Source organism: Gavia stellata, chromosome 2 (genome assembly GCF_030936135.1).
Source record: "Gavia stellata isolate bGavSte3 chromosome 2, bGavSte3.hap2, whole genome shotgun sequence".
Taxonomy (NCBI): domain Eukaryota; kingdom Metazoa; phylum Chordata; class Aves; order Gaviiformes; family Gaviidae; genus Gavia; species Gavia stellata.
The window spans coordinates 39,379,152-39,393,951 of NC_082595.1; the positions used below are offsets into that span (position 1 = coordinate 39,379,152).

Consider the following 14,800-nt stretch of genomic DNA (forward strand, 5'->3'; position numbering starts at 1 on the left):
TAATGTTATTGATGGTCAGTTGTTTCAGATTAGATTGTATAAAATCTGGGGCTGTGCTTTTCTGTATGTTTTTGACTGTGGGGAATGTGAAAGCTTTTCTTACAGCTCAGACAACGTCTAGTGTGGAGGATCTCTGGCTGTGGCTTCAGATGATAGGTAACACAGTGTCCTGCGCTTCCGTTATCTTTGACACCAGACAGATTAATGCAATTTGTGTCTGTTTGGGGAGTTTGGTTGAGCAGAGAGAGTAATTCCAGAGCAGAAGGTGAATGTTTCTAGTTTCATAGCTGTTCAGTTATAAAACATTACAGATAGCAATTTACACTTTCCTACAATCCTGACACAGCTGTTTGCCTCGTGGGATGATTCATTTACACTTAAGAGAAAAAATAGTGGCAAGAGTGACTGTTCCCTCAGATCCTTTCTAGTCCTTACTGCAGATTTCAACAGGCCTGTTACCTGCCCTGTTCTGAACGACTGGCTAGAAGCATTTTTCTGCTTCAAAGAACATGAAGTAAAGCAATTAATCCACTTCTTTCAGGAACCCTCTGCCCTGCCACCCTGCTTCCTCTGCCAGACTCCCTGTTACTGCATGCAGGGGTTTGTTAGAAAGCAGTTCAGACACTTGCATGATGGTATGCCAACTCCTCATTCAAATGCACAGAAGATCCATCCTGCCTCTGGGCTCAGGATACAAATAACCACTCAGCAGGAATTACCCTTGAGAAGACTGCCCCAAAAATGACTCATTAACGCTCATATTGTAAACATGGGCAGGCTACCTAATTTTTTGGTAACCAGAGAAACGTATGTGAAGTGCCATCACTGCCTGCAAGGCTCAGAGGAAGAAGAGGGGATACATTGTCGTAATTAAAAATAGAAGTAAAAGAGAGAGGTACAGAGATCTGGGCACTAATTCTGAATCAGGGCTCTGCAGTATTATCACACACTACTAGTAATACAAAGCAAGCCTGCAAGGATACTTCAAATTGAATGCTTCAAAAGCTTTTATTATTATTTATGCAGTTGACAACAATTTGATAATTGCAAAATAATTCACTGAAGTATAATCAAAACATGCACTACATTTCCCATAACACTATAAATCTAAATTTTACCATAAATCCAAATCCAAATTCTACTGAAGCATGAACCTTGAGATTAAGAGCTGATTTCTGTAGTGTATATGCTGTATATCACCACACGGGAATCCCCCCTTGACCTTGACCAAAAGGCAGACCACTGCTTTGATGGAGCTTGGCAGCATTTTAACAACAGCCTCCCACAGAACGCAAACCTGGTGAGGCATTTGGGGGTTGCATACCCTATTACATGTAATATCTATGTTTGATTTTGGATGACGAGCACAACTGCAGCCACAGTAAGGAAAGATTTCACGGTATTTTGAACATTGTAGGAAGCATTTTGGACTGCCTGAGGAAGCAGGCTTCTTTCTTCCTTTCACATAGGAGCATTTCTTAACAAGACCTACAGATGCCCAAACCTTGGAGAGCAAAATGCTCTGAACTCACTCCGGCGATATATCTGAACAAGAAGAAAAACAGAGGGGGAAACAAGAGATGCAACTAAGTAAGCCAGAAGCAACGGCAAACTGCAGTAGCTGAGGGATGGTAGCTGGCAAAGCCTGTTGACTCAGAAAGACCCAGGTCCCAAGCAGTGCTCTGAAACAAAAGTCTTCCATCTTTTCCAGAGTCCTTGAGCAAGGCTCTCCGTGGCTGTGTGCCCTCTATTGTGTGTACAGCACTGCACGTGTGTGAAATACATTTAGAACTGGATTTTTCTCTCAGATAATCAACTGCATGTTGCTACTTGTTTTGTAAAATTAGCTCCTGGGACTGAATAAACTACTAATTTCTGACTTTTAACAAAGCAAGCCGAGAAAGTAGAAAGCTTTTATTCTGACAATAGATGAAGAAAACTGGAGGTCTGTAGAAATGTTGGGTATTCTCTTTAATCAGAAGCTTAATAATCTCTGTAACTTTAATAGGGTGTGGAAGAGAGCATGGTAGCTAAGTTCCTAATTATGATCGCCTTTAAATTGTCAAATCTCAGAGATCTCATTACACCTGGTAAGGAATTTAATTATTCTAGAGACTTCAAAGTGAGTAGGTTTGCAAAATTGCTCAGCAGTATGTCTTATTTGTGTTTTATTCATAATAGTTCAGAAGTCATCTCAAGGCATCTACCTCTCCAAAATGGGTATGCATGTATTCTGTGTACATCATGCTGTGCTCCTGTGCTTTAGTACGTGGTGAGAAGAATGGCTTGTTTGGCTCATGAGCAGCTGTACTGAGTATGTAGTACATGCACATACCATCCATGAAAATGTTGTTTCGAGGTAAATAGAAGTCTGGCAAGCATGCAGTATGATTGTTTGATGGGGAGAAATGCTGCATTTTGATTTGCATTTTATTTGCAATACAATGACAGATTTTTTTGCAGAAATTCATTGATACATTCCATGTGCAAAAATACCTGAGATTTTTGTCAAAGCACGCGCGTGTGTGTATATATTTTTGTTGATACTGGGGAAGACAAATGAGAGTTTGAATCCTCTTGATAGGGTAAGGAAGAGGAGAAAAATGAAGTGGAAATTGTCTTATATTAATGGCCAAAACTGCAATCTGCAATCCCTTTTTGAATTACCATTGCAGATAAGAGCGTCTAGGAGACTATTCATTTTGTGCCTACCTCAAAAAGGCCAACATTTCCTTGAAAAAAAAGAAGCACATACAGTGAAATCACATATAATGAAAGCCAGTGAATATTCAGCTAGAGCTCAAAAGTAAAAGAAAGGAAACATTTAGAAAAGCAGATTAGGGGAATAAGAGACAGAGAAAAAAGTAGGAGCTGAGTATATATTAAAAACTCCACCAACAAAACCTTTTGGTGATGCTTTTGTAAATAAGATGTGAAAGGCAGATGCTCCTTTTTCATCATTTCACCCTGCGTTGAGAATACCAGGGGAGAAGTCCCACTGACAGCTAGATGCACAGCAGCCTTTGCCATCTGGTATGTAAAGTGCATCAGGGCTCAGCAGAGGAAGCAGGGACAAACACCATGAGAACCCATTTTAAACAGTACCGTGCTGGATCCAAGGAGAAACCTGTGTGCAAGTCAAGGTGACTGGCCCAGTGAGAAAGAGGAGAAAAAAATCACGCAGTGACCCTTAGGCGTAGGTGAGGGACAGGCACCCTATTGAGTGGTATAGCCACCATGTGTGCACATGTGTATAACCACTCACTGGGTGTCTTTTTCTTTTCAATCTTCAGGAAGAGGCAGCCAGAGTTCTCGCCCACCAGCCAGTGTCCGTCGGCACATGTGCAGCTTTGAAAAATCCCACACTGCAGTGAATGTGTAAGAGAAGCTGCATGACAAAGAGTGGTTTTACCCCTTGCTTTCTCTTTCTCATTGATTTATCATGTCTAATGATGGGACAAATGTGGTGCATGCCATTAAAGATGGGAAATTTGTTTATGTCCCCTGTTTCGCACAATGCCTTAATCTGATGGTCCAGATGTGGTGAAGAGGACACTGAATAGTTTTTTTGCAGCTTTTACCTTTTTTATTTTTTAAAGCCTTCAATTTTATTTGTAAATGCCTACAACTTTGCAAATACATCCTTTTTTGTACTAATTTTATCTTCTTTTTCCATTTAGCCAACATTTTTTTCTTTTTTACAGTTTTGCATGGAGATGACATTATCCTGCGTGCTTTAAACAACAATCTAGTGGCTGTCTCATGGCAAGACACCTTTGCTGTGCACAGCTCCTGCCAACTGTGCTTGTTAGTGAACTGCTGCTGCAGAGCCAGCAGAGGGAACACAGAAAACACTGGTTTGGTGGGATTCGCAGAACAGGGAAATCATGAGCAGGCACATGTAAATAAAACCAGCAGAATCTGGCCTAGGAACAAACAGTAGCCCTAAAGTATCTTTAAACAACAGCAGAGAATTTTTTCCTGTTACAGTTTCCGAAAGATGTTCAGATTCTGCATGTTCTCCATTCAGTGAACAATAGCAAAGTTCAGCTCTGCAGAAACGAGAAGTGCAAATACTGCCCTCTCTGAGCAAACACAAACCCGGTGGAGAAAACATGCTAGCTGTTGCAGAAAGAGAAAGGCCTCGCCTCATTTCTTCCAGGACAGATTGATGCTCGTTTCCATCTGATAAACTGCAGATGTGAAACAGTCCTGCTCTCTGCCCCAGGGAAGGTTGTGCAGTGACTGGGTGGAAAGCTGCCTCTGATCCACTGGCACAGCATTCTGAGCAGCGCCGTCTCTGTACAGCCAGAGATGCTGTTCAGCTCCTCTAATCGGCAGTAAAGCATTCTAGCCCTGTATATGCCTCTGACAGTCTATGCTATTTGTGGACAGGTAGCAATGATGTTAATTCAATCAAATCTGCCCCTCTGATTCGCAGATCAGAAGAAATACATACGATGCGATGGTTTTACAGGGTCTGTGCAGCAACCAGATTTGCTGAAAGGCAAACTTTATGAAGCCAGTGTAAGGAGCAGTACAAACATTTTGTTATTAGCTTCCAGTCCAACAACAATATGCCCTTCTTTTCTGATCTCAAACAAGTGCTGCAGATTCCCAGGGCACAGACCGCCAATTGTCTGGAAAGACTGATGATGAAATGGGAGTCCAACACAGGGGTACCATTAGGAGGCAAAGAAAGGGGAATGCAACAACAGACTATATTCAAAAAGCATGGGCACAAGCTGTAAAACTCCTGAGTACAGGGAAGGCTGAACCTCCTGCTTTTTGCATGACAACGCTTGGGATTTTTTTTTCAATTTGGAAAAAAAAAATCCTCATCCACACGAGCTCCTGAGAAACACCTCTGGTAGGATTCCAGCCAGTCGATGGGACTTCAAATGCTTGTGACAGCTGCACAGATAAGAAAGACTTTAAAAAGCAGAGAAGCTTTTCAGACCTGCTGAGCATGACGCTTGCTATTTTGGCTTCTCCCCCTGTCCCTGCCTGTCAGCCTTCCCTCTCCCTCCAGCCAGGGCTGATGCTCTCAGAGGCCTGGCAGTGCTGCGCTGTGGCCAGGGGAAGGGCCCGTCCTCCATCAGCGACCAGCTGCCTGAGCTCCCTGTGGCTGTGCAGCCCAGGCTGAGCAGCAGGCATGTGTCCATCATATCACCAGATGCCCATCACCACTGCCTGGCCTCATGCCTGAGCCTCAGTCACCAGAACTGCAGCAGTTCGCGAGTCCGGATTTTCCTGAGGAAGCCCTGCTTTGCTACCCCAAGATGCTAGAAATCACCACGGGTACTATGGTTTCCCTCGCCTTCCAGTTACAAGCAAATGGATGTAGGGACTTGAAACTCTCTTGTGCTTTGCTACACACAATACTTAGCATCGGTTATCGTGCTAATGTTGATCTCCATTCCGTATGATCCTAGAGATGGTCAGAAATGCAGAATCATGAAAATATAGAATAATAAAAATTGATTGTCGTATTAAAAAACTCAGAAACATCAGCTTTGAGTTTCAGGGCTCTTTTCTTCTGAAGTTGCACATTTGTTACCATGGAAACTTTCAGATACACCCAGAAAACCCACAAGCTTTACTAGCTGCTTTATCTACTGCGGCATATCAGGGAGAGCTGTATATTACAAACGAGGGCCCTCATGACTAAGCTTCCTGTGGCAACTGGGTTAAGTTTGCACTCAAAATGCTGGCATGTTAAGGCAAGTCTGATGGCTCTTTGAGCACTGTTTAAACTGTTGGGAGTTTATTTAATTCTCAAGTATACCAGAAAATTGGACAAGTTATAGTGGGAGAAAGACCTCATTGACTGCTACCTCTGCAAGGGCTGCCCACTTTCTGGCAGCAAATATCCAGAGCAACAGGCTTTTACTAGTTTATTAGGAATTTATTCCTGCTCTGGTACAGCTATTGACTAGGAAATATTCTGGATTTTCAGTATATTTTTTCCCTTTTGCAATTTCATCTAGGGCTCTCAGTTGTGCATCTAGATGCTATGTGAAATACCTTCCAGCCTCAGTGTTAATGCCTTTCAGATGTATGAAATCTGTTACTGGGTTGTTGCATCAAACTGAATACATTCAGCTATTTTAGCTTTCTCTCACACACTCTCTTCTCTGTCCCCAATGGTTTTTTTGTTGTTGTTCTGTCTATAGCTTCCAGTTTGTCAATATCTTTCTGGTAAAAACCATGGTGCCCCACATCATTTTCCATCAGAACCACAGAGGACTACAGAAAGCAAGGACAAACCTCCAACCATCTTAATTACTGTTAAATTGCATTCATAGGAAAGACCTCCTAATCTCCATACCCTAGTGTAGTCTTCTGAGTGGGGAACACAGGATTCATGGGCTATTTTTTGTGGCTTTATTATCTTCAAAATTTATTAATTAGTGTTTCTTATTCAACAGCAGCTCTAGATCTTTTTCCATGGTATTTCTTTTGATGCAATGGTTTTTGAAGGTTGTTGATCTTCACAGCCTTCCAGTCCTACAGACTATTTTGTCTTAGCTGCATCCACCTACACTTTTCCGAAATGATTTTCATTCTATCATTTTCTTCCCGTGTTCTTAAGCTTTCCAGGTCCCTTTGCTCAACGCATTGCAATTTTCAGTTTTCAGGTTCTATTACTGTGCTCCTTTTCGAGCCTGCCTGAATAAATGCTTCAGTTCAGGAATTGTCATTGGCTGCACCGTCATGCATATTTATTCGAATGTGTAGCATGAGACACATCTTCAGATAACACAAATGTGCTTCTCCATAGATAACAGAGGATCTATGGTGATTTACACCATGCTTTTTCCGTGTACTAACTTTAAAATCCTTAAAAAAAATTACCAACATGATCCGGTAGGATGTATTCATTCTGAATATTTGGTGGGGTTTACTTATTAATGACAGCAAAATAAACAGATTCAAAATTTTTTCACTAGTAAGAGCACTTTTTAGTTTCACTTTGATTTGCAGGTTTCCGATTTTCATTTCTTGAACACTGGAAGAATTTGCCGCTATTTGGGACAACTGTTTATTATCTTGAACTGTGTATTATCTATTAGAATAAGTTGTTTTCTCCAAGCAACACATTAGTAGCTATTTGATATTTTTTTCAAAATACTTAATGAAGAATTTGCAAGCTGCAACACTGCTTTGCACTTTTAAGGACAGTTTCAAAATATCAAAGCCAACAGATCACAAGCACTTTGCAAACTCTGCAAATATATTTCTCCAAATTATTTGTAGTAACTTATTTTTAATCAATTTGTTACAACAAAACACACTGATGAACCAGAGTTTCTTCAATAATAATTAGATGGATGACTGAAATGTGACGTAGCTTCTATATTTCAGATGAGACTAAAAATTAATACTGTAACTATAATTAGTAGTCAGCCCTTTATACACATTATCAGTGTAATATTCTCATACCTTTGTTGAGCTAGGCAAGTAACATCTGTGACACATACTAAAGTTGTAGGACTTCAACTACACTGAAGCATTGCAGTGTGCATCTCTCTCACCTCCCCAGACCCCTGAATTTACAGTTGTATAAAAGTGCCTATGTACGTATACGTTTTTGTTAAGTCCCAAAGTGAATAAATCTATTTATTTAGGGATATTTGGCTATATCTCAACTGCTGGATTTGGGTGTATTTCACTGCCCCTGGGACCAGGTATGAGCCTAGCAGCAACCCAGTTGCATGGTAGCATGAAGGTAAAGTGTGTGACCCCACTCCTGGCTCCTGCTCTCTCTGTCTGGGTGACCAGGGCATAGAGACGGGGTGGTGGCACCCTCTGATCCTGTCCCGAGGGTCTGACCCCAACCTGGGGACCCTGTGGATGGAAATCAGGATCACATCACAGGGTACTCAGGCTAGACGTAGACACTGCATCCATGTTACAGACTGTGTAATATTAACATTTCAAATAAAAAAAAAAAAATCAGCAAAAAATCAGTTATCAATAGGGTCGATGTACATTAGAAAGCCTATGTGTAGCTCAGATCAGATACCACTAACCTGCATTAAAACCATTTCAGTCCCTTAATCAAATTTCATGCCCCAGTGGCCTTACTTAAGTGGAGACTATAATGGAAGAGACCTCGGGGATACCAGCAAAGCACCTGCAATGTGGTGCAGTGCGGGTACTAGCCTTAAATTTTAATCTTGTTAGTTTGGGTCCCGGGAACAGCGAGGCTGCAGCGGGACAGAGCTTTGCTCAGGCTTGTTACTGCTTCTTAAATGACTACAGGTTTGGAGAACACTTGTGGATGGCTAACTGCCTTTCTGTGGGCAGGGCAGAAATTCCCCTGCTGGCTTCCCTAGGAGTGCATCCATCAGCAACTGCTGTTTGGGCTGAAAGGCTTTGTCCAATGCACAGCTTTTGGATGGGTCCCCTGCATCACTTTTTGACTGGGCAGTACCTGACACTGACCTTGTCTGGTTGCTGATAATATAGTTCAGGGTTTGGTTTGGACCTAATTTTTGCTGACAAAGTTGACAGGCCCTTCTCAGGGTGCATTTAATGTTCATTCCTAAGGTTTTAGCTTCATAGAATGGACCTAGGATAACCTAGCTAGGTTATCCCATTACTTCCTATTGGCTGTGGCATTTCAGTTACTATAATGACTACAAGGCGGTAGGTCTGGCCAAAGCATCAGTCTGACAATGAAAGAAAGGGAACATATATCACGTCTCCTATAGCCTCTTCCACTGGTTAATTGCCATTGCTGCTTTAAAAAAACCCAGCCTTATATCATAAAACTGTGTTCCAAATCTTGCCTAACACCACCAGGCATGGCCCAAATGACTGTATCCCTCATCCCAGCAAGCTTAAGATGCTCCCTCAGCTCATGGCCACTTGAAGAAGATAACAGACCACAACTCTGGCATCCTAAAGGGATGAAACAGGGGATGAACTCTGCAGATCAAGGAATGTCCCTTCCTTTTTAACTGGAAGGGCTCTTTCTCAAACACTTTGCCTAAGTGAATCTCCAGCTGTTTCGGTCTGGCAGTGACAAGCACTACATCAGATGAAGAGCCATTTCCCAATACATCAGTTCCTAACGTTAACCTTATCAGTGCATTGTTATGCATAAAATGTTCAAAGCAAAAAAGACAAAGATTCAGGCACACAGGACTGAAAGTTCATCTAACTCTCTATGCTCTGGGTCTCAGGCTATAGCTTCGCTGGTGAGAGGATCAGGGAGTTGCACAGACTAGATTACCTTAGACCACTGGGGCAATCATCTTCCACCTCAGGACCATTCAGCCTCTAAGATGTAAAGAAACTTTTTCTGTCCAATGTCTAAAGTAAGAAATCTTAAGGACCTTGCAGTGCGGGGAGGAACCACCTGCTGTGGTGTGCTCAGACTCAACGTTCCTCCAAAGAAGCCAACAAGGTCAGATCCTCCAGGCACTGGCAGGAGCAGGACTCTAGGTCAAGGCAGTCCTAGTCACAAGCAGGAGCAGGATTTTGGACAGCTGGAGATACTTAACAATGAACAGTGAGCCATCTAACAAGCTGTAGGCATGTCCTACAGCTGGGCAGGGGTATTTTGCACCACAGCCTCAGATTTGGGTACATCAGTTCTTTTAAAGACTTTCTGCAAGTAACTTTTAAGGTCTAATGTTGTTTTCTGGCTTGTTTAGTGTCTATAATCATCAGCTGAAAGTATCTGAAAATGACTGTCCTGGAGTCAGGCAGAGAGTATGTTGTAAAGATCGATGCATGTATTAAAAAAAACACTTTGAATTATCAAAAATAGTGACAGATCTGGTCATGGAACTAATAAAAATTCACACAAGAAATATACTTAAGTCTATTCCCCCAAAATACAAAACCCTACACAAAGCTGTGGTGAAAATTGGGAAACAGCAGCTAAATTCAACGTATCTCCTTGCCTATAAAGCAAGCAAGCCCATCTTATGTGTTGATGGGATATGCAAGAACCTGTCTGAACTAGGCTAGATGCAAGGATTTGAAGAAATAGTACTTGGAATGTTACACTGGGTATACACAACTACAAACCTTAAGATCCCCTGAGACTCCAAGGGGTACACTTCTAGGCAGTAAGTGTGAAGCCTAAACCCTATGGAAAATTGTATAAAGGAGAGAGAAAGTTAGAAAAGGCAAATAAATACATGATGGACATGAAATGAACAGCCGTCCTATTGATAAAGGCAAGAAAACCCCAGTTAGTCCCACCTCATCACTGTGCAATTGAACATCATGTTTTCAATACCCCAACTGCGATATGGCTTGGTGCCCTCTCCTGCCTTTGCATGGAAAAATCATCCCTTCTACCACTATACCAGGCAGATTATTTTGATCTTCACCTTCTCCCATGGATGCTTCCTTCAAAACAGAAGGTAACAATCACTTAGCAAATGGTGACCATGCATCCCACATGCAGTCAGGATTGTCATCATCGCTTTGCACAAGTGAGTTGACTCCTGTCTCTCCGAGACCCAATTCAGGTCTGAGCTTTTCCAGCCCCATCTTCGCTTTTTGTCTAAATGTCGATTAATGCCATTCAAGATGGCTGGTCTTTGTTCCAGGATAACAAGCATTTTTCTTGCATGTTAATTTTTAATTCTGCCTGAATGTGTCAATCTCAGCATGACCCCCTACCAGCTGTTCAGCAAGACAGAACCCAGGTATTGCTATGATACTCATGTGACCCCATCTCAAACATGACTTATTAACAGGCTAACGGTGCATGGACACAGCAAGGAGAACAAATTGAGGGAAAGAGCTGAAACGAAAGACTAAGAAGAACAGTAACAGAAAAGAGAGATTTCCAAGTGGAAATCACCAGATTGACCCCCCGGAGAGCCACTGAGGCTCTAAAGCTACTTGTCACAAGGCCATCGGAGTCATGAGCAGTAAGGCCTGGCAAGCAGAGGCAAGGTGCTTCGGCAGCACCAGCTTTCCCTGTAGAGCAAGTCAGTAACAGACAAATCCTGATTAAGTGGTTTGTTCATGTTTGGGTATTGCAGTCCCAGCGCAGTTTGCCTTAAGTACAGCCATTGGCTTGGGCTCCATTAAGTACATTATGGAGAGTGCTACAGAAGGAAGAAGTCAGAAGAGCAGAATTTGAGAGTGAGGGGGAGGAAAATTAACTGAATAGGAGGAAGATCTGAAGACAGAGGTAGTGAGTTCCTTAAAATAGCAATGCTTGCCTTTGATGTAAAATACAAAATCTTGGGAACAAAATGAGATAGAGACTAAACAGATGGTGTGAGGAGGGATTCAAAAGTGAGATGACGCACCAGAGCTAGATATGAAGAAGTAAATGATGCAGAAGTGGACTTAGCATAAGAGACAGCAGATAATCATCACGTTTTTTTCAAAAAAGGCCTTTGCAGTATTTGTAAGCTATAACATCAGCAAAATATAGTATGAGAGTACTTGACTTATTTTCCTCTCTACAAGAAGAGACTTGTTTTGAAGTCAAAGCAGACAAAATGTGTTTCTGGGTGAAAAGTTAGTAGATCTTGGTATGTTAAAATATTACTTTAAAAATCTCTCACGCCCAACAGCTACATTCATTTGCTTATCTCTATAGCACTTCAAAAAAATGTCATACCACAGCTCATTTTGATCAAAACAGGAATGCTTCTAAACTTTCATTCTTATCTTTTCATTGATCACTGTAATATAGAGGTTTCATTCTTCAGCTGGGAACTTGGCTTTTTTTCCCTCTAGGTTAAAGCGCTAAGTCCAAACTGCTCCAGGTCCTACCAACTACATGCTTTGGGGAGTTATGAATTTTTTAGATTGGCCTGTTGTTGTGAGCCAGTTCCTACAGAGGTGGTGAGTCACAGGTCCCGCGTTTGGAGTCTGGAGTTGGAGATGAACTTCCCAGCTTGGATCCATCTCACATTCTTTTTTTCTCCAGGAATATTTACTGCTCAGCAGAAAAGTGCCACACTGTCATGTACAATTCTTTTCCGTTTTGTCAGATTTACAACATTATCTATGTTGTGTCAGTTTCTTCCAGCTATCACAAAGTCAGTCAATTTTTTTTTTTCTTATAAAAGTCAACTGGTAATTATTTACTCCCTGAAAAAGAGAAGCACAGGAGTCTGAGCAAGGAAAAGCAACAATATTGCAGGCTGTGTGTAAGGGAAGCAATCTCCCCTGGTGTGTGCAGTAGTAGGAGGCAACGTTGCTGTGCCAGCCTCCCACCCAGATTGCCTCCCACCTGCGCTGCGATCACAGGGTCTGAAATTTAAACCTTTGTTCACTTCTGCCCCCTGAGGGATGAAACCCTGAGATAAGGCTGCTTTGCATCAATCGTCTCAGAATTTCTCTCCAGTCTCTGGTTTCCACCCAGGTGATGTATATTATAATTTGTAAAGGATCTCTATTGCCTGACCTGCAATTAAACAATTGCTTGGTCCTCCTAAGCACCACCCAGCTCCCTGTCCCACCAGCTGCTAATGAGATACCACTCTGCTTTGAGTGCTGCTCCCTGCAAAGGTACAGGGAAATGCAAAAAGCCACTACAATTTGTCAGGGACAGGCCTGACCCTCAGGTCCTCACTCAGCCAAACAGCCCAGCGTCTTGATGGGATCAAGCCTGCATGCAGAGTCAGAGGGTTCGACTCACCATGATCGTGTCACTGCTTGTTCTTCCACCCACACAAACCAACTGTTTTCAATCCCAGCATTTTATCCTGGTTTGTAAATAATAATTGCTGGCGAAGAAGTACGTTTGCCTCCTATCTGATGGAGGCCCTGCAAGTCTTACATTTCTGTAATAGCTAATCTGTTCCTAAATGCAAAGGGGGGGTCAGAGAATAAAAAGGAAAGGAGGGGTTAGTAACAATTCCTCTCCCTACCCAGGGTGCCAAAGGCTGAGGCTGTGGGTTGTTTTTCTTCCAACAGTTTGATAATATTTCCTATAAGCTGTAAATTGGGCTTAATTAAATTTCTTCCTGGGACTTTTTTGCCCTTTTTTTCTTCACCCCTGCAAGGTGGGGTGAGCAAACCTAAATACAAAATGAGATGGCTAGAGTCCTGGAAACACAGCCAGCCCTCCCAGAGCCCTTCCCGCGGGCTAGTCTTTGCAGGCTGGCTGTGGGGTGGGTAACCGGCAGGGAGTAATTGCCTTTGGACGAAAATCACAGTAATTGCTGCTGTTAAAAGACACTGTTGTTTCCTTCTGTAGTATTTCTGGAAGGACAGAAAGAACTGCAGGGGGGAGGCCTATTAATGAGGCAAAGCAATCAGTATTTTCGTAGGCTTGTTTGTTATACTGCCCTTGTCTGCGTAATGTAAATGCAAATAAACCCATCTTTATTTTATTCATAGTTCTAATGGAAAGTCTGTGTCATGGTCTGAACCAGGTGGAAGACAAGCTCCCAAGGGGGAACACATGTGGCACAGACTCTCAGTGCATGTGAAGAGCCAGGAGACAGGGTGCAATCAGACAGCGGTGATCAAACCCCTCACTAAAAGCTACCACGGCCAAAGCAAGAGCCTGACTTCTACCGACATCAGCAGTAAGACTCTGTACAATGTGGTGGAGGAAGAAGATAGAGAGCCTGTTCGCCTCAACCAGCCCGGCAGCCCCTCCATGGTGGTGCACAGGCGGGTGGCAACGACCCCCCCGCTGCAGGCCACAGCGGAGGAGACTGACCTCTTCTTGCCCGAGCAGCCCCCCAAGACCCTGCCACTGCAGCCACGGTCTCTCATGGACCAGCTGCAAGGAGTGGTCAACAAGTTTGCCACCGGCATTCCTGACTTCAACTCCATCCTCCCCGCAGCCGGCTCAGGGAACGGCGTGCGGACGCCCTACCAGCCCTCCCCACCACAGCAGCCGCCCCTGCCGCCTCTCCAGGTGGCTGCCTTCAGCGAGGAGCCCCTGTCTCCCCCGGCCGAGGAAGCGGAGAGCGAGAAGCTGAAGCTCATTCAGGGATACGTCTATGAGAAGAACCCAGAGGAGGAGGAGGACGAGGAGCCGGCAACCAGCAAGCTCACCCTGGAAGACTCTCCGGCACTGACACCCCCGTCCCCTTTCCGGGATTCGGTGGCTTCGGGCAGCTCCGTGCCCAGCTCCCCTGTCTCAGAATCGGTGCTCTGCACCCCCCCAGATGTGACCTATGCCTCTGTCATCCTGAGGGATTATAAGCAAAGCTCGTCCACCCTGTAGACTCTGCAAGAGACAAGACGAGAAGGACTTTGGCAGCTGCCTGCTGGGAGGTCCTGGGGAGACGAGTCTCCCAGGGGTGGGGGAGAGAGAGCAGAGAACAAAGTCACATATGACAGGGCAAAAACTTCATCCTGCACTTAAATAAACAAATAAAAGGAAAGAAAAAGAAAAAAAATCCATTCTGAGGGCTCAAAATTCTCTGTTAAAAATAAAAATATTGTACTTTGAAAAAATGATAGGAAACCATAGCAAAGCACAAACCCAAGAGACAACTTCTACAGCAAAAAAATGAATAAACACACACACAAAAAAAATAATCACACTTAGTCACACCCTCTCTTGGCAATGCTTGAAAAGGCCTCTAGGAAGTGTGACATGGAGAAGTCATTAGCACATCTCATGACTGCTGTCTGCCTGCTACGGAAGCAGCACACCCAGGAGCTGGAAGGGCGGAGTGCGGTGAGGAGGAACGAATCTACTTGTATATGAGACGTATATGCATAAATTTTTGTTCTCCTGGTTTCTATAGGTGGTATAACTGTGTAATGTGTTTGGGGGAGAGGAGCTGAGATAATGTGAAAGCACATGGCTCTTACTGACTTTTGTCTGAACAATTTGTTC

At 43.3% G+C, this 14,800-nt stretch overlaps 1 protein-coding gene across 3 annotated transcripts in view; it reads left to right on the forward strand.

Annotated features, from left to right (window-relative positions):
- The window catches only part of GRM1 (glutamate metabotropic receptor 1), a 192,018-nt gene extending 177,839 nt beyond the window's left edge, over positions 1 to 14,179 (forward strand). Inside the window, exons 8-9 of one of the 3 annotated variants that reach the window (XM_059828801.1) lie at positions 2,182 to 2,220; positions 3,294 to 3,354. In XM_059828801.1, coding sequence (XP_059684784.1) covers positions 2,182 to 2,220; positions 3,294 to 3,354 — 100 coding nt within the window. Of the gene's footprint in view, positions 1 to 2,181; positions 2,221 to 3,293; positions 3,355 to 13,338 lie in introns of those variants that run through there. The other 2 variants (XM_059828794.1, XM_059828808.1) reach the window with 2 other exon arrangements.
- Positions 14,180 to 14,800: the final 621 nt, after the last annotated feature.